Source organism: Homarus americanus, unplaced genomic scaffold, assembly GCF_018991925.1.
Source record: "Homarus americanus isolate GMGI-L3 unplaced genomic scaffold, GMGI_Hamer_2.0 scaffold28, whole genome shotgun sequence".
NCBI lineage: Eukaryota > Metazoa > Arthropoda > Malacostraca > Decapoda > Nephropidae > Homarus > Homarus americanus.
In genome coordinates this window covers 4,817,007-4,837,970 of record NW_024742238.1, presented here as the reverse complement: position 1 = coordinate 4,837,970, position 20,964 = coordinate 4,817,007, and the positions used below count along the sequence as shown (strand labels likewise).

Genomic DNA, 20,964 nt, shown 5'->3' with positions numbered 1-20,964 from the left:
AGAAAAAATATATTAGACTCGTAGAACATCTGGTTAGTTTGTTTACCCTCTGACGGTGACCACGTACTGTATGTTGTGGTTTATGTATATGATAAACTTAACTTTATTAATGTAAACTATATCAAGCCATCATTGATTTACTTAACTTTATTAATGTAAACTATGTCAAGCCATCATTTGCAATTCTTGTGCATGTAGTCTGCCTTTCAGTTTTATCCACGTAAGGAAGAAGTCGTCTTCAATATATACAAGTAAAAAATTTGTGGTTTAAGTGATTTTGAAGGTAAATATCACCTTACTTTTTCTAGATTTATAAAGGTTTTGTTATAGGCAGTGGATATTTTGCCGTGACCGAGTAAGTTTCTACTAACTATTTTACCGTGAGTGCAACACCTAATAATACATTAATCTTCTTATATAAGGAGAAAGAGAAAAAACAAAAATTCTGTTAAAAAGACAATGGTAATAGTTTGAGTGATAGTTTACAACAGGGTCCTGTGAGAAGAATTAAAGGTAATATGGTTCAGTACCTAGCATGAGGGGTCATGAGGATACACCCCATTTCGTCACCAAAACCCCAACTCATCACCAATATCAATTTCGTTTCGTCATAACCAACAATCGCTGGTATTAGTGACAAATTGTAAGTTATTATTTTACACAAATAGAAATTACACATGTATACAGACGACTCAAGAAGTATTGTTATTATTATACATGAATATTGTTTAATAAAGAACACGATTCAACATTGGTAAATAAACCTCTGCCTCCAAGCCCTGTCCACATTGGTAAGAAAGGTCCTAGCTCATTAATTAAGCCTTTCCCCAAACTGTAATTATCACCAATGTATTCAGCAAGAAAAACTACTCTAGGAAAACGTTTAAAAAGATAACTATATTAATGGGTTTGTGTGGAATAAATATTTTCGTTTCCTTCAGTGATTTATGAATTAATTTAAATGCCTAACGAGACGAGTGAATATAAATTGTGGAAGAGAAGTACTACCGAGAAGGATACACCCCATTTCGTCACCAAAACCCCATTTCGAAACCACTAACTGTCGCTGGTATTAGTGACAAATTGCAAATTATTATTTTACACGAATAGAAAAACACATGTATACAGACGACCCAAGAAGTATTGTGTTAGTATTATACATGAATATTAATTATTTAATAAAGAAAACGAATAAAACATTGGATATTAAACAAAATACAGAACAAATGAAGGTGATTTGGCACCAACGCATAAATCACCGAGCAGCTAGATGATTGCAGGCGTATTAACAATGTTTTTATTTTCAATTTATGTCTTTAATAAATTGTCTTGGTGTTTTTTTTATTATTATCTATCCCAAACAACAGTTATTTTCGTGTATATAGTTATGGGAATGAACGCTGTGACGATATGGGCAGACCCCGTTCTCGGTTATAAATCCAGGTTTAACCCACAGACTTGGACGAATCAATGAATTAGTTATACTATTGTGTGAATAAAAAAAAAAAAAAATTATACTAGTGTATTGTGTTACAAAGTCCCAAAAGGGATCATTTAAACTAATAGCTCACCATTTAGAGTAAACCCCAAGTAGATATTGTATTCTTCCTCCAGTATTGGATATTTGTACAGTATCTACAATGATTAATAATGAAGAAACTGCTACCACCAGAAGCAGTTGTTTGATTTCTTAATTTTTTTTTCCACAGATGCTCTTATTTTGGTAATGTCTGAGAACAGCACTTCCACCAGAAGGAGTTGCTCGATTTTGTTCATTTTTTCCACTGTTGTTTTTTGGTTATAGTAATAAATATTATATGACATTGCACATAACTTAATAAAACCTGGTATTATTATCGTTTTGGTCATGCAGCAAATTTTAGAATTTTAAGTTTAGTTTACGTTGGGTTAGGTTAGGTTGAAATTATGGTTTTCCGATTTTTTTTAATATGTTTTGAACGACTTCCAAATTGGTGCATGACTGTAATGATAATTTTACCATAGACCCTGACCTAACGAACCAAAGAAACCTACTTAACCTTACCTAACTTCTTAGCCGGGCAGCTCCCGGCTATATTAAACAGAAAGTACTTATTTTGATGACTGGTCCCAACGAAAACAACTTTGTTGAAGCGTCTTGGTGTAATGTTATGTTTTTTTGTGAATGTGAGGGTACGCTTGGACCGAGTGGGTCGGTTGTAAACAAACAGAGCAGATGATAATATACACTGACTTAGGAAATTAGGTAAAGTTAGGTAGGTTCTAGTAAATGTTGTCAACTTTTTCTGGTGGTAGTGATGTTGTCATACATTACCAATAATAACAGCGCTTATGCAATACAGAAATATAATTTCTTTCAGGGTTTTTCAATGGGTGCCATTCATGGGAAAGGTCGCTTTAAGTGCAGTGGCTGCCATCGTTCCTTCTCTTGGCGTTTAGACCTAGCTGAACATGTTAATCAATGCAGATCTGTACAACAGAGGTTTGTATGGTTATTTACAGTCCAATATTATAATGCTTGATACTGTAATACATGTGATATTTTGTCCATTATTGGTTTAATTTTAATGCAATACAGTACAGTACAGTATTAGGTATTAATTGTATCTAAAATCTAGAATTTTTTGGTATTGGTACATTTTCATACCTTAAATACAGTATGTATACGGTATACAATACATATAGTTTTATATTATCTATATTTTTTTTAAATACCTTCTACACCCCCCAAGTTCGCGAATTTTTATTTTGTGGTCCTCTATTATTCACAGATGACACTGGATGTACCCAAGAATGTCTATGGGTAATTTTAAAGTTGCCAGCATTTTCTGGCTGGGACAGGGAGCCATTCGTTCTAGAGATAGACAGTAATTTATTTTACCTGTATTGTATATGTGTGTGTGTGTAGACACACACACACACACACAACACATAAAAATAAATAATAATGGGAAAATATTCTCACAAATAATCAGAAACAAATTTATAAAAAATGTGAGTCTACCCTTAAGTCCGTGCTTTATTACTTTATTAATAAAGCACGGACTTGAGGGTAGACTCACATTTTTAATAATTTTTTTTTATTATTTGAGAGTATTTTCCCATTATTATTTATTTGTATGTGTTTGTGTATGTGTCTACACACACTCATACATATACAGGTATACAATACAGGTAAAAGAAATAATTGTCCTAAGGGCAAACACATAAAGGGAATACACATTTCTTTGTACACAAGTAAAAATGTCCCCCTCCCCTGGTCAGCAAATGTTATTCGCGGATTTGGCGATTCGCAGGCATTTTGAGAACCTAACCCTTGCGAATTTGGGGGGCCCCCTGTACACTTTACAGTCAAGGATTGGTAGTTTAGTCGACATTGTTAAAAAAAAATCTGCTTGTATATATACAGTGTATCATAGACAGAACATTATCATTTGATAGTCATGATACAGATTTAAAACCAATTGATATAGCTGACATTATTTCTTCAGAAAATGCAAAGATCAGCAAGCTGAGTATTATCTACTTGGATCATGCTTCCTCTGTGGTTGTCACCTGTCAGGTGTCCAGTCAGAAGAGGCATCTTTCATCAAGGGGCTCCAGAAGCTCTACCATTCAAAGAGGTCATTGATAGAGGTGAGACTGTTCAGAAGAAATCTGTGATAATGTTATTAAAATATGATGCCAGTTTGGAATGACTTGTATATGTATGCGAAAGGTTTCCATAACCTATTAGGGGCAATGTGGATCAAGAATACAATATGACTCTACCTCCTTTCACTTTCCCAGTAATAATGCTTACCAGATTTGGACCCAGGAAACCATAAACTAAGGGAGATAGTGGCAAATTCAAAGATTAGCCATCTCCCTTGTGAGAACCATTATTCTAACAGAGTTGAGAGGTCACAGCTACCACTGAAGTTTGGGGGTAACAAGTTTTGAAACCACTCAACCATCATACAACGCATTAATCATTTGACTGAACTAATCATAGAGCAGCCCTGGGCACAGTACCAACTTCACTTCATTTGGTAACCTTGTTGAGGAAAGAATATTTTCACTTGCTGACTATGTTTGTGACCATATACATTATTTTGCATTGGGGCTATTGGGCTGGGCTATTTTGTTTTGCAAGTACAGTATTTAAAGACAGTAAAAGCCTAAGTAGGATGCAACTGGTATGGTTGTAAGGGGAGCTGTGCATGACCTAAGATGGTATTTTTAGGCATATTGCTACACTGTACTAGAGGTTGGGGTGTGATGTGGTTCATGTCTCAGGATTGATTGAGCATGCACATATCTCCTACAGTGTATTTTGCTATGTTTTGTTGTTGAACAAAGCACAACCCTTCAGAGGTCCTGATAAGTGGCAATTATCAGGTTAGGTTTTTTTCAGTAAGAGTTATCACTTCATCCTGTTTTCCCCAAAGTGGATTACATTCTTCATTATGTGCCTATACTCCACATGCCCTTTCCCAGGCAAGAACCCTGAGGAAGGAATGGTAATATTTCTTTTCCTTTCACATTAAATGTATTGACATCCCTGGAGACTGATTTTTTTTTCATTGCTTGTCAGTGCTTTGCTCATCATCCCAGGAGGTTAAGGAGATTTGTCTTGACAGTATATTGTACTAAGTTCCCACCATATCACCAACTCTGATCAATACCTCTTAAAGATTTAAAAATTACTAAAATAAAATAAAAATTACTGTACAATAAAAGAAAAAAGTACAGTACAGTACAACTCTATTTCTACAAATCTTGCATGAAAATTAGTAACTGAAATCAACATTTCCTACTTTACAAACAGCCAATAAAAACAGTGTCTCCAGGATGTACTAATGAGGCCACAGTCAGAAGATAGAGTGAGACCTGGTTAAAGTTCTTTGCAATAATGCAGTGAAGGTTGTTCCCCCCTCCAAAAAATGCTTGTAATTTATTGTAATGGGTACAAATGCATGCAATTCGAAAACTGCATTCACTTGTCGAGAGGCTATGTAGACTGGCGGCGGCTCTCCGTCAGCTGGACAAAACTGGTCCACATTATTAGTTTCAATATTTCTAAATAACCCTACAGTCCGCTTTCAGTTATAGTTTTTCACTTGGGAAAGTTATTAAATTTTCTGTTTTACTTGAAATAATAATCAGATCATATAAATAAAAATATTTACTAATTATTTAAATGTTCAGCAATAAGATCATTGGCAACTTTACAGAGAGCCAGCATTGTGCATGATGCCTTGTCATTTTTTTTTACTACTTTATTTCTAAATTACTGTAGATCACACTGAAAACTTAATATTCTTTTGCCATAAGTATTTTTGCACCCATTATTTAATGATTTATAATAGATACTTTGTCAGATGCCACTGATATAATTTAAGAAATTACCCAGTAGGTGTTTATGAAAGCTTGACAACCTTTATTTAGAGAAAGGCCATATCCTACTTGATACCCAGTATTTGATTTGATAACTGATATGTGGTGTTCTGCATGCCTCATCAGTGCAACCACGGTACGCCACTGATTTATACTGTACTGTCTGTGCATGGTATACAATATTCACAAATGGTAAGTTCCGTGAATGACTGTATTTATAATTAGAAAGAGGCTGTGTAACTGGGTACCTCTCTTTCACAAGATTTATAAGGTATATGTTTATATTTTTGTTAAATTAGTAATGTTCCACGTGTGGTTTTGGGTTACATATATAACAACGAGATAAAAATATTGAAAATCATTTTTATTAACCTAACAAAATCAGTACAACAAATAACAATGCAGTTATAATATACCTGGTATGAGGTTTCCATTAATCCAGTACCTGTACACTAATCTAAAAATTAACAGAAACAGAATCAGGAAGGAAACAAGAAAACTACTGTGTAAAAATATAACAAACACATGAAAATGATATGTATAAGCAACATTTCTTTGGGGTGGTTTATCAGTTAGACTGTTTTTGTCAAAATGGTACCCTGAGATCAGGTGAACACCTGCCTGTGATCCTCACTTCACATAGAGAACTGTTAAAGGAATAACCTTATGGATTCTCTCAAAGATGGATAGGTTCAGAGGTGCATGTACTGTACTGTACTCTGTTTTAGTCCCTCTGCAGTTATATTATTGAATTTAGGTTTCCACTTTTCTTTTAATTTTATTCTACTGTATTTCTTAACTGAATATTTTCTAGGTTTACTCAACATTAATATATCGAGTGAAAATGATAATTGCTTTAGTAGATAAAAAAAAACTTTAATGTTATACTGTCGTTTGGAACTCTGCACATTAGCCTAAATACCTGGTACAGTACAATCCATGAGGTTCATCAGAATGTAGCCTATCTTGTATATTGCTTTGTATGGTTAAATTAAAATAAAGATTAATATTTAATAACTCAATGGTTTGTCTGTTCAATGTTTTTTGTTTTCTCTCAATGTACTTAGTGATTTATTTATCTTATTATATTCGTCATATTTATTTTTTCGATTCTATTGTATTTAATTTTATGTTTTAGGTCTGATGATAAGAGATTTTTTGAAACATTAACAAATAAATGTTGCTGTTTATCCATATGTTGGTACACTACTGTTATTCATCCTAATATACAGTATATATGGGGAAGAAGGCTTATTTACATGGGGAAGGAGGAGAGAACATAAATTTTGTTAGAAACGGTATTATAAAATAGAATATTGATGAGGTAGAAAAAAAGTGAGAGACTATTGAATTTTGAAGTAAATGGTGTAGGAGATTGGGGCATGAGAGATATTGCGCCACTTAAATAACTGTAGATTCAGGGATCTCTAAATAATACAGGTACTGGAGGTAATCACTCAAGATTCTACCCTTGTGTCCCTCGCACAACACACCATTGGTCTCTGCAAAGACTGTATGAATGCTGTCAACAGATGGGACGAGATGGAACAACAGCTTTTGACTATTGCAAAATCTCTCCGCAATTCATACAGGTAAAATTGAAGTGTTTATTGTGGCTGATTCAATATACAGTAAACAGAAAGTAAGTTGTATTTAGTACATCCATGAGAAGTAATATGATCTCTTATTTTCAGTGTTAGTAGTAGTGATTATTGATTTGTAAAATGTTGGGGTTTGTAGGGCAAAACTGCTCTCATGATAAAGGGAAGCAGAAATAGATAGCAAGGCCAGACCACATTTAATGTTTAAATATTTGACTTTTCTAAATACTGTACTGTAAGTCTTTGAATAATTTTGTTTTAATATTAAAAAATTCCTTTTAATCATGAGGATTGTTTCTGTTAGTTATTAAAATGACATATCTGATCTTGTATTCATTTATGCAGATTAAAACACAGAAAAGATGGTACAAAACTCCTTGAAAAGAGAGTAATACTAGTATCTAAGGAACAGCGAGATATCTGCAATGAAGCTGTTAATGATGCTGAAGATGATGAAGATGAAGAACTTCCTGAAGACCATGAGTCCGAAAATCAGGAAGGAATTGTGAAACAGGAAAAAACAGATATGACTAACCAGCATGAAAAATTTCAAGATTGTGACAAAAAGGAATATACCTGTGACTGTGGAAAGGTTAGTAATAACAGTTGTTTATTGTTTATATAAGATAAGAAATATTTAAGGGAAAAGTGATCCGGTTAAATTTTTTTTACCACTTTCAACTTTTTTTCTTTGTCAATAACAGTACCGTATTCATATACTGTACTATACGGTACTTATATTAACTGTTCTACCAAACAACTACAAATATCTCATTATCTTTTACAATTCTGTTATGTATCTTACCCTTTGGCAACCTGGAATGTACTGATTAGTATGCATACAACACAAGTGAAAAGATTCATGTTATAAGCAAGTTCCTCTGTCAACTCACCATTAATTAAGGCCCTTGATATAAATCAGTTATTGTTTCATGGTCCAGACTAATGAGTAGCTAGTTCAGCTATCTGGTATTCCTGTACTATTGCTTGATACTGGGTAAAAGCTTACTCTGACTGTGATGGCAAAACAATACCTGTACATTGTTAGGGTCAGCTTCTCCATACAGGAAAGTATGTTACCAGTATGGGCTTTTTAAAATGTTTATTTGAAAATTAATAATTTTAAATTTGGCTGTCATTTTAGGTGCACTAATGCCTCACCAAGAGCAGATTTACTATCTATGGTTCTGAGTATCCTCATTTTATTTGTACAGTACACTGTACTGTTTTACCAATCATAGCATGTCGGACACTCGTTCTTGAAAATTGCAATGGTAAGTAACATTTCTGATTTCTAATGAAAATTATCTCAAAACTATTAATTGTAGTGAATACCTAAATCATATTTTTAGAAACTAAAATGAATATTTAGATATAAAATATATTTCAATAAGATAGCATTAATACTTGAGATGGTTGAGGAGACTGCACATAGTGACCGGCTGGGGTAGGGAGTGGCGGAGTTATTGAGACGAAGCGGCAGGATTACCAGCCTCTTCATTTAAGGATGGATGTTTAAAATATTGTATTGGTCCAAAGACTGCTGGTTAGTTATTTTAATACTGTAGCAGTTAAATATGTCTTACCCTATACATTTGAATTATTTTAATCATCAACAGTGCCAGAAAGTAGAATATGTATGAAAAAGGGTATATACTGTATACAATGATTGTCCTTTATAACTTCAAATTAAATATATGTACTGTACAGTACAGCATGCCCTTCAAATTCGCGGGGGTTAGGTTCTTAAAATGGCCGCAAATCGCCAAATCCGCGAATAACATTAGCTGACCAGGGGGTACATTTTTACTTGTGTACCAAGAATTGTATACAGGGTGTATTCCTTTATGTGTTTGCCCTTAGGACAGTTATTTCTTTAACCTGTATTGTATGTATATGTGTATGTGTGTGTGTGGACACACACACACACATATCCAATACAGGTAAAAGAAATTACCGTCTCTAGAACGAATGACTCCTTGTCCCGGCCATGAAAATGCTGGCAACTTTAAAACTACCGCAGACATTCTTGGGTACATCCAGGGTATCATCTGCGAATAATAGAGGACCACGAAATAAAAATCCACAAATTATCTGGGCGTACTGTACTGTATATTCAATAATTCATCACTTCCTTACTTTGTATGTTTATAAACTTAAAATCATAAGAAATAAGAAGACAATAGTGTACTCTTATGGTATAAACATCATAAACAAGTAACTAGGATTTAGATTTAACTTGTTACATTGAGTTCTCTGTGTAGAGAAGACAATCTTAGTGACTGACCTGATTGGATAGCAAATAAAATGCAAAATTGTATTTCTGATATGAAAGTATTTTATGACTTCCCAGATACTGTACTGTATCATGTATGGAATACAGTACCTACTTCTGCTGTTCAGCATGGTCCCTGCCAAAGAATTTCAGTTGACATTGTGTAGAAAGTTTATTAAGAGGATTTAATTTTTTATGCAGACTGTGAGAGGTCTTGATGTGTTTGTGGAGCATCAGTTACGTGCAGGGTGCAGGATCAAGACTAATGAGTACCCCTGCAAGTACTGTGGCTCTGTATTTGCAGAAAAGAAATTGCTGATTGTTCATAAGAAAGCGTGCATTGAAGGTTCCTTGATTAATGGGGCTCATGAGTGTGACATATGTGGTAGAAGGTAGGACCACATCTGTTGTTCTTTTCCTTAATGTGCATCTCTATGAACCAAATTAATATTTAGTACTTATTTAGTTTACACTATTGTATTGTGAAATACTGTATAGTATGTTAATTTCTATATAGATATATGAGAATATAGTATTCAGAATATTTTGTTTAAGGTAGAGGCACCACAAATTAGTTAAACAAAACATTTAAAGAAATTTTCATATGTGACTTAGATTGAAGATAATTATTACACATACAGTACAGTATTCTGTGTAACCTTGTGTATTGTGATTGTTTTTTGTAAATAAAATTTACATACAGTATTTCTGTTTATTTTACAATGAGTTTAAAAATAAATAATTTATTTTCCTCTCAGATTTCTAGTACGTGGTCGAGTAGAAACTCACAAGAGGAATGTCCACAGTATTGGAACTGCTGATCAACAGCTGTGCAGTTTTTGTGGCCGCACATTTGGGTCAAGTTACAACATGAAAAATCACCTTGCTCGAGAACATGGTATTGGGCAGATTGAAGTGGTAGGGTTTTTTTCCTTCTTCTAACAATAAAAGTGCATTTTTACAATAATAACATTAATATAAGTTATGGGATAATAAGCCTTTGGAAAGTAATTCTCCTCATTATTACCTTATTCTTTATACCTGTATACAGTATATATTTTTTAATGTAATTTTTGCCACTTATCACCTTACTAGCTGTTTGGGTGGCCTATCCAGTGGTAGTACAGGAGGAAATTGGGGACTGGAAACCTGTGATATTCTGTAGGGTCACACTGGATAACACTCTTCTCCCATGTGTCAGGGCCGAGGCTCAAACCCTTGACATATTGGTGAGAGTTACGCGCATTACCGCTGTACCACCAACAAGGAAACAAGTGAAGATGATCATAGTATTTATGTCTTCTGATTCATGAGTACATAAGAAATAAACATGAGGAATATCAAGTGTACAACTTTTTCCTTGAGAATAACTGAGTTGAGGAAAGATAATTATGGAAAGAAAATCTCTTTATAGAATTTTGGGATTGATGTTTGATATGTATTCTACAATTAGAACTGTGTCATTTTTCAGTAGTACAGTATAAATTTTTATTTTCAAGATTAAGGGATAATAGTTTCACTTTGTGTGGGGTAAGGATGGGCCAAATTAGCTGATGCATCAAATTTAAGGAGTAAAATTTACATGAGAATTCCAATGTCAAAATATGCAGCGACAGCTTCACCCTGTACAATAAATCCTTATTAATGTTTAATTTGTTATGATGTGGGTCACATGACAAATTTATAATGGGCTTTCCTTTTTTTTCATGGGTCACTCCACAACATTATGTGTTTCTAATAATCTGATGCAGAATCAAGAGAGTAAGTGGCAACGTAATTGGCAATGTTGAGGCTTACAGGATTTTTTTATCTTTGATGGGGCTAGAGGTACCCAGAATTATGTACTGTATTGATTTTCTTGAATATGCGCTGCAACTTCACTTAGATATTAACTATGTGTTTGTCTGTGAATGATAAATGATATCAGTTAAGTTAACCGAATCTTGCATCAGTCCCAAAGTTCACACATACATACCCACCCAACTCCTTTTCTCACCTGTATTAGTGGAAAAAAACATTTATAACAAGAGTCTTCTGCTTTTGTGTACAATATAACACAATTCCCATATTATAACTTAAACAAATCTATTGAACTCAACTGAAACAGAATTTAAAATAGTAGATTGACCAGAGATCAAGATGGTGAACACTGAACAGTATACCTTGGCATGTATGGTATTGATTTGGGCAGACTTGGCTAAAAAATTACCACCTAGCCTATACCTCCTGTAGAGTACATCCATGATAAATAACCCTCTTTGAGGAGACTGTGATGGGAAGGAAACGTTGACATATTCAAATGGATTAAAAAAAATTTAGCTGACACTGGGGGCTTCTCTAAGGATAATAGATGTCCCACTAAATCACCCTATACAGTATTATGAGAATGCTTTTGTTATGGACTTTTCCAAAAAGAGAGTTAACAGGATCAGTCATCCATTTAAGGGTGGAATAGTTGTGATGGGGGGGGGGGGATGAAATACTAGTTATTATGAAATTAGTCCCCAGCAGCCAGTAGAAATGAATACTGTACAGGTATTCCCCTAACTGCGATGGGGGTTAGGTTCATGAAAAACCTATCGCAGGTCAAAAATTGTAGACCAGTATTATAGCATAGGGGTCAATGGGGTAGGTTCTCGGCCAGTCGGATACTACTATCACTACAAAACAATTAAACAACACTCACCACATCATAATGAACAAGTCTGGTTGTCATCACATGTCCCCTTCGAGGTTAAGGGGACTCTTAAGGTGGAGTGGAGACATCAATCTGTCTCTCACACAGCCTCTGTGGAGTCTCATGCCACTTCACATTGTCAAAGACACAATTTTCCTGGGTGCATTGGCCTTCCCTGACATTTTCAAAGTTACACTGCACACTTTACTGTCACAAAAACATGATAATAATGATGGGGACTCAATTTTTTTAAGAAAAAACAAGATATGTTGATCCCAGGGTCTGTAAAGCAGTTTTAAATAAGTTAGAAACACCATTTTTTTTTACTAAAATAAACCTGAATAATTACCTAAAAGTTTGATTAAATAAATATATTCAAAGATATGATGTCACATTTTTGGAATGGTGTAACACAATGCTCAGAGGATGGTTTGTGTAGGGAAGAAGCTATTCTTTGTACATAAAATATTAATACTCTACCAGTAAATGTGAGGAATAAATACAAATAATAATAATACCTAGATAAAAGAAAAGAATAAACTACTGTACTACTTTGTCATTTAGCAATTTTGTCATGCACGAGACAGTGAACCAAGATCCCCCTACACTGCACCCCCTCCTTCTCCCACTATTCCCAGGGACTTAAGAAATTTTTATTCGCTTTATGTTTTTGACCTTATGAAAATCATTACTGGGTATTATTATTATTATTATTATTATTATTATTATTATTATTATACAAAAAAAGATAATTACCTATTTCTACCTGAATATACGAGTTGAACAATAACACAGCTGACACCACCACACTCACGCCACTACCAGCAGTTGACGTGCTCACCTTGTGTTCACAATAACACAGTCAAAGCAGTGTTCAGTATTTAAAAAAAAAAATCAGTCACCAAAAAGCGTACAATGTGAACTTTAGTGCTGTACTGTAATTTCCTCAAAGTTATATATATATAAAAAAAAAAACTGATGATGACTGATAAACATTGAGCTATAGTTCTTACACACACAACTGCTTGTGGGGGACACTTAGTACTTAGGCTGTAGAAGCTTTAACTATTGTATGGTTACAATCAACTTTGTGTATGATGGTGGCGAGATCATGAACGAGTTTAAAAAAGATAATTTTACTTGATCTGCAGGGACGTGTGTAGAGATTGTTTACCAAAGTTATGAAGATTGATGCCTTCAAATTTCGAGTTTTTGGTGGGAACAAAATGTGTCACCGAAGTTGTTGTATTTCAAATGGTCTACCTAACTTTTTTGTACTTACAGGTTGTATGTGAGTTATGCGGCGGAAAATTTTCTGACCGATCAAGTTTACGTAACCACATGAAAAACATCCACGGGGAACGCAAATATGAATGTGAGACTTGTGGAAAAAAGTTTGCTACTCCTGGCATGCGCAATCATCACATAAATGAGATGCATAATAATACTTATAATTATGAATGCAACTTGTGTGGTGAACAATTCCATGTCAGTTTCAAGTACAGGTATGTGCAACCGAGACTACAGTGGTACCCCACTTAACGCGGTCAATTGAACCCAGAGGGTCCCGCGTTAAGTGAAAACCGCGTTAAGTGAATAACAGAACATATGGGATTAATTCCAATAGAACCCAGCCCGACCCCCAAACTCCACTTTTTGACGACAAATAACTATGTTGTAGTAAAAATAACATCTTAATTTTATGATGGTACATGCACACAATTAATACTTAAGAGAAATACAGTCGCCAAGTTAATGTCCATTCAAATAATGGACTCAATCTCCTCCCCTCTCACACTACAGCACAGCCAGAGTTTTGTCGGCCTGTCCCTCCTCCCCACCCCCCACCCAACCCCAAGGAGATGTGTGGATAACCTCAAACCAAAGTTAGGGAAAATATAATTACTACTACGATTCCTAGAAGATTCAGGAATATTTAACATAAAATGCCTATATTTCTGGGATTAAAAGATAATATACACTGGACGTTGATTTATTCAAAAATTATGCTTAATGCAAAAATATGTTGTTTATATTCAAAATGACCAATTAAATTATAAGAATTCCAGCAACAACCATATTCTGGCTGTACCTGTATGAATTTCTATGAGCTAAAACAGGCAGTCAGGCAGGGCGGCGGTGGGGGTGGTGCGAATCTAAAAATAGCTCTCGAGCCGGACACTCACCGCGTTGCTGTGGAAAAATCCGCGTTAAGTGAAAGTTCAGCTTTGGCAAGGCACCGCGTATATGCGAAAACGCGTTAAGTGAAAGCGCGTTAAGCGGGGTAATACTGTATATATTTGTAAAGATTTCTAATGTTTCCTTAATACTTTTGTTAATGATGATCCTTAATTTGTAATACAGATCCTCCTCATTTACTCGAATCTATTTCAAGGTGTAACTTGCTTTTCCTATCACTAGGAATTTACAAGTGAGTATTTTATCATGAACAAGTACTTTTGTAAATATTGTTTAGTTCTTATACTGTAGAGGTTATAATGATAATGGGACATTTATTTGTTCATTTATATGACTTTGTTCTTCCGTTGTTACCATTGTAGGTTTTCTGGAGTAAAGTTTCCCAATCGTAGATTCCGCAATCACAGTCTTGAAAACAATCAACACTTTGTCAAGTGAGAAATAGTTTTCATAGTGCTGTGTGGAAGATGATGCTCTGTTTCTTAAATTGTCCAGGCATCTTGTACAATGCCTCAAAACGTTTCTCTGAGGAAGGCTGTTGCTGAGGAAATATTAGTTAATTTTGGATTGTAATAAAACATATCTAGCTCTAATAAATGCAAAATGATGAGCATTAATGTACATTGTTCCACGTTTTGTTTATAGGTACCATATGCGCAAGATGCATAACACACTTCAGTATGCATGTGATGACTGTGGACGAACATTCATTATGCGCAGTGATCTCTACCGCCATGTTCGTGGTGTACACATGGGAATACGTGACCCCAAACGCTATCCATGTAAAGTTTGTGGTCGACTTTTCCCGAGCAAGTACAAGGTAAGAAGTGTATTACAGGATCAAAGGGATGACACTATGGGGTAATATGGTAGAGACTTTGTTCATACCTTTTGCCTGTTTTAAGATATGTTGGAAATGGGTATAAAAATGTTTGTAGGTACTGTATAACACAACTGTATTAAGAAGAGGAACTGTAAAAAGGTTTATAGTGTTTATGGCGTGAGAGGTAAATTGCTAGAGGCAGTAGAAAAATTCTCTTTACAATGATGGATTTTGTATCAGGTTTTGGCCATAAAGGGGTTGTGTAGTTGGATGAAAGTTGAACAGATTGCAGAGGGATACCTGACCTCACTCTGCTCTGGCTGTTGTTAAGTACAGGTACTGTACTTTCACTATAGTAAGAAGTTTCTGACTAAATAAAGGAAGTGAGGATTAGTTGTAATGGTAAAAGTATGTGATAAAGAAATTTCAATGTATACCCACCTCTCGTTTTACGCGGGGGTTTCGTTCTTGAAAATCACCGCTTAATTCAAAAACGCGTAAATTAGATATAATTTTCCCATAAGAATACATGTAAATGGTACAGGTTAGGGTAACCATCATATACCGTACAGGGTATGAACAGTGCTCTCACTTAAACCAAGCACGCGGCCAACCTCCAACACACGCTTTACTCTCTGAAGACGGGTGATCACATTTAATTTCACATCCATTGCGATTATTTTTCGTGCCTTTTTAGCTTTAGGCACCCCAGAGGAAGCAGATGGACATTTTCCAGACATGCTCAATGGGGAAAACAGCGTTTAACACTAAAAAGGTACGTGATAAACACATAAAGCAAATGAAAGCACAGAGAAAAATGTAGTGCTTGTGTGAATTGAGGAAGCGATACACGGGAAACTTGCTGGACGTCGTCACAGCTGTTGTACAGAATACTTCATTATCATCATTATCTTCATCATTAGTAGTAATAATCTTCATTATTACATTATTACAATAATTATTATTATTAAAAATATTAAAATCATTGATGTTGATATGACTGACTTTATAGTAATAACTTACAAGCACCTCACCAGGCATCACACGCAACTCCACTGCCAGGTGACTAGGCGAATACCAGCGGCAAATTTAAAATGTCTTGATCGCATTAATTAAAAAATAGGTGAGCATAAATTACCTTCAAGTATTAATTGAACAATCGCGTTATTCCAAAAACGCTTTAATCAAACGCAAGTTACCTGCACAGGTACTGTATTAGAGTACAGGAATTTAGAAAATTATATAGATAACTACCATAGATGCCACCCAATATGGATTTTTATGTTTCTGTAGAAACTGTAAATTATAAATATAATTGACTATAAATCATTTGAGTATATTATGAAACTTGGATTAAGGTCCAGAGTCCCAAATATTACTTTAAAAAAAATTAAACCCCCCAAATAAATGTAATTTTCATGAAAGAGAAAATAATGATTAATAACATTAAACTATGATAGAAAACAAACAATAAGCAAATTACTGACTTTTAGCAAAGTGTGCAATCTTACAAAAATAAGGTTAAAAAGCCCCAACTGCATCACAGTAAATAAAGTCAGCATAAATCACTGACCAACCAAGCCCCACTTAAATCAAGTTCATATTGGCAAGATGTATGGTGGTGTTGGTTATAAGGAAGAGTGGTGGTGTTGGTGCTGGGGAGGTGAGAATGATGATAGTGGAGAGTTGTGGTGGTGATAAAGGAAAATGTGGTGATGATAGTTGTGAGGAGGAAGATTAGTATTTGTGAGTGAGTGTGTTAGTGGTGGGGGAGAATGGTGTTGTTGAGGAAAAATTTTGATGGTGGAATGTGGACATTATTAAGTGCAGCCTGTTTGTGGGCTTACATAGAATAATAGATTCCAGAAAAAAAAATTTTCTCAGAAGATAATCTAAATTTTTTTCTAAAAGGCATAAACTGGCTTGCCAGAGTTACTGTAGGTAATTTTGACTGTATTGCTTCTCTTTGACAGGTTAAAAGACATATGAGCAGCCATGGATATTTGGCATCTAAAGTTGATAAGAACATTTTAGAACAACAAGTTACTGATGCAGAGTCTGCTAACATTCCTCAAGAACAAAGTGAATCAGGCATTAGCTCCAGATTGACTGAGGCAACCACAAATAATAATGATCGAACAAGTATAGATGTCCATCAGCTTCCTGTTTCAGAAATCTATTCTGTAAGTAGATTGCTGGGTGGAAGTACAGTACCATATAGTTCTTGTGTATGTGTGTTGCCCATACAACAGTTCTTTATTTACTGTACATTATTTTTCTAAAACTAAAACTGGCAACTTCTTAATGTATATTAAGCCCTCCTCTTATGTGGATTTCTATTATGCAAATTCTTAATAACTATAATTTTCCATAATACTGTATAGAGTTTGATTCTGTCTCATGCAAAATAACCTGCCTGTTCAAATTGGGTATCTCATTCAACATCTCACCCTTGTAATGAATAATAAAAAAAAAAAAGTTTCCAACTTTGTAACTGTTTTCCTATCAACAGGGACCTCACATCACAACTCTTACACCTGAGATCCTCCAAAGCGGAGTGGGTCCAGACATGGTGGCAACAGAGACGATGGTTGTTGGCTCAATGTCGAGTATTGTTGTTTCTGCATCATCTATCCCAGACAGCATCACAGCTGAGCTTCATCATGCTCACCAGGATGCACATCACCATCAGCTGAACCAAAATCAGGAGCAGCACCACCATGAGCAAACACCAGACCATGACCAACAGTTTTGCCAAGGAAATTCATTAATGCAACAGACTTTAACATCTTCCATTATTCCAGTACAGCAGATGATTGTGATTCAAGACTCTGTCACTGTTCCTGGGCATACTGAGTTTTCTGTTCCACCTCCAACAAGTCAAGTTATCTCTGTCCCACAGCCAACATCTCAAGTAATATCTGTTCCACCAGTTTCAGGGCAAGTCATATCTGTCGCTCAGTCAAATAGTCAAGTCATCTCTGTTCCTACAGTCAGCAGTCAGGTAATTTCTGGCACTCTCCACACACCTCAGGCCACCTTTGCTGTGCCTATGCCTCAGCATACAAGTCAAATCAACAATCAACAAAAACTTCCTGCAATACACTACCAATATTTTCCTTCCTAAAATATCCTATTTTTTGTAGTAATATTATCTCAAATCATTATTAAAAAAGAAAATCTGTTCACCTCTATTTTTTTATTTTGAATCTTCCACCAAATATTTTTCTTAGATGCTTTTTTTTGTTATTGAAAATATGCTCTATTGAAACAAGCTTTAGAAATAAGGGAGTACTGTATTCACATACAGGTATATTTGGCATATAAAAACGAAGGTGTAAACAAGACTTCCGTTCCACCCCACTAGTACTGATAGTGTCATGGCATAAAGGCACAATGGCCAGCCCAACTCTGACCATGACACTTCGCACGGTTACATGAGACAGCGAGCCAAGATCCCCCCCCCCCTTTCCCTGCTCTCCATGTTAGCTCCTATACACGTAAGAAATGTATACTGTACAGTATACTGTACTGTATCCTTTATATTTTTGACCTTATGATAATTCAAAAAATTTTGGCACATCCTGTATGAATGATTGTGTGGGCATGTAAAAAGAGTAAAAAAAAATGAAGACAATTTAGGATACAGGGGGTCCCCAACTTCGTGGTTCTTTTACCTGTAGTATTGTAGACTGTTTGTGTGTGTAGACACACACAAAAAAACACATACAAATAAATAATACTTGGAAAATCCTCTCACAAATAATCAGAAACAAATTTATTAAAAATGTGACAGTCTACCCTCAAGTCCATACTCTCTTAATAAAATATTAAAGCACGGACTTGAGGGTAGACTTACATTTTTAATAATTTTGTTTCTGATTATTTGTGAGAGGATTTTCCAAGTATTATTTATTTGTATGTGTTTTTTTGTGTGTGTGTGTCTACACACACATATACAATACTACAGGTAAAAATCCGCAAACTTGGGGGGCATACTGTATGTGATTGATCACCTTATGATGGCTTTTCGAAGTTCCTAACCACATCGTATAATGGTCAACACTGAAAAGAGAATTTTACTGTACAGTACTGACAATACTGCTCAAGAATTTTATCTTTCTTGTGTCATGGAGGACCTCAAATATGTCTTTATAAGTTTTACAGTGAAATTGATTCAAACTAAGAAATTCATAATTGAAAACAATTACAATGTTAAAATTTCCAAAATTACATGTTATTTCAGTGACTTATCAAATTCACTTATATCTGGCAGTATGTCAGTGGCAGTCACTGCCACCTTACTATCACAACATCAAATGTTTGGCAGCAAAGTTTCAACTCAAAGTCTTGTATCAGTGGTATTTTATTTACAATGCTTTTTAACGCTCTTGGGGTTTTCAAATGCAAAATTGCATATGATCTAAGTAATCGCTGTAGGGTTTTCATACGTAAATTTGTGTATGAAGTAAAAAATGTACTGTAAATAAAAAATGTTCACCAACAACACTTACCATCACCACCAACAACAATCATCACCAATCCACACCACCACCACCACTCACCACCACCATTAACATTCACCACCACTACGTACAATCACCATAATCACCACCAACTGGTGTTTACAGGATGTGAATGCATTCAAACTGGGATAGCGGCCTGCAGGCTAGCAGAATAAACAAGATCGGTCTACACATTATTAACATGTACCGTACTGGTTGGTTGTAGGTGGTGAGGGAAAAATAAGATGTAATGACCGCTGCACTACCGGGCACAAGTGAATAGCTGATTTGCACATATTTTGAATTTTTTTATTTATTTATTAATTATTTGAGTTTAGACATTATTTAATCATTATGGCAGCAGGACATAAAACTTGTTTGGCCTTTCAGAAGCTCAGGAACGGAACCTATTTTCCCCAAGTTATTAATACCGATATACATTACTGTACAATCAATCACTTATAGATGGTTTTATGAGATCCTTACCCCCATTGTATAATGGTCATTGCTTGTACTGTACACTGTATTGAGAAAATGGTGAAATATTTTTTCACTTCAGGTTTTTTATTTGTAAATAAAATCATGGGACAAAAAAAAATTCAAATTTTCATTAATCAAAACTTTATACCCATAACTGTAATTTTTATTACTTATATTCAGGCTCTGTCAGAAAAACTGTGCATGTCACCTACCCTTGTGGGCATGTCACCTACCATTGTGGAGAGGAAATGAGGTTCTTGGCAATAATACAAGCCCATTCTATGTTCTCTTCCTTGATGTCAGCCTGAGCCACATGTTCCCAACTTGAGGCAGAGGCAAGAGTTCCATGGAGTCAACTGATGGTAGCACATGTATACCTGAAACAAACCAGTTATTCTTAATACCACACATAACATAATTTCTTTATAAATAGAATGTGGTAATACAGTAAAAAATGGAAAAGTTCTGGAAAAGCAAAGAGTTTAAAAGAAAAAGTACACACTGTGCTGAGATGGCCTGAATATGCAAAAAGAACAGGGGTACTGTAATTGAGAAGAGATGAAGAATGAGATCAAAGAAGTCAGGGAGTGTATGGTAAAAGCATGGGTGTACCAATGAGGGAGTGTTCATCACGACCCCCTTCAGTTACAAAATACAGTATACACACTCATCACCGCCTCAGATTTCTAGCTGGTTGTACATACTGTATTAAAATTTGTTGGTGCCTACATATCTCATCTTAATTAATTACCCATGCCGGTTACATATATCTTCCCTTTCACGTAAATGGAGGGCAAGAGAACCTTCTTTTCGCGTGAAAGGTAAGATGCATGCAATGAGTATGAGAAGTGTGATGTCGTATTGTAGTGTAACTTTAGGAGTTAAAGAGGATGACAAAAGTAGGTTGAAGTGAACAGAAATGAGAATAGTGAGAGGGGGTGTCGTATAATGTAACACTGAAAAATAGGGAACTGGTGAGGTTTTGCATAGAGTTAAGTTGAGATGGTTAGGGCAAGAGATGAATG

At 35.1% G+C, this 20,964-nt stretch overlaps 1 protein-coding gene across 4 annotated transcripts; it reads left to right on the top strand.

Annotated features, from left to right (window-relative positions):
* Positions 1 to 38: 38 nt before the first annotated feature.
* Positions 39 to 18,142, top strand: LOC121876646 (zinc finger protein 585A-like). 4 transcript variants are annotated; one of them, XM_042381949.1, is made up of 11 exons: positions 39 to 283; positions 2,361 to 2,482; positions 3,492 to 3,636; positions 6,820 to 6,971; positions 7,326 to 7,572; positions 9,457 to 9,647; positions 10,014 to 10,173; positions 13,217 to 13,437; positions 14,777 to 14,951; positions 16,928 to 17,137; positions 17,464 to 18,142. In XM_042381949.1, exons 2-11 carry the CDS (start codon positions 2,370 to 2,372, stop codon positions 18,079 to 18,081), a joined length of 2,232 nt encoding a protein of 743 aa, XP_042237883.1. In that variant the 5' UTR covers positions 39 to 283; positions 2,361 to 2,369; the 3' UTR covers positions 18,082 to 18,142. The 4 variants fall into 4 exon arrangements, with proteins under 4 accessions (XP_042237883.1, XP_042237884.1, XP_042237881.1 ...); XM_042381950.1 differs by having other exon boundaries at positions 43 to 68; XM_042381947.1 differs by lacking the exon at positions 39 to 283 and having other exon boundaries at positions 301 to 2,482.
* The last annotated feature ends 2,822 nt before the right edge of the window (positions 18,143 to 20,964 follow it).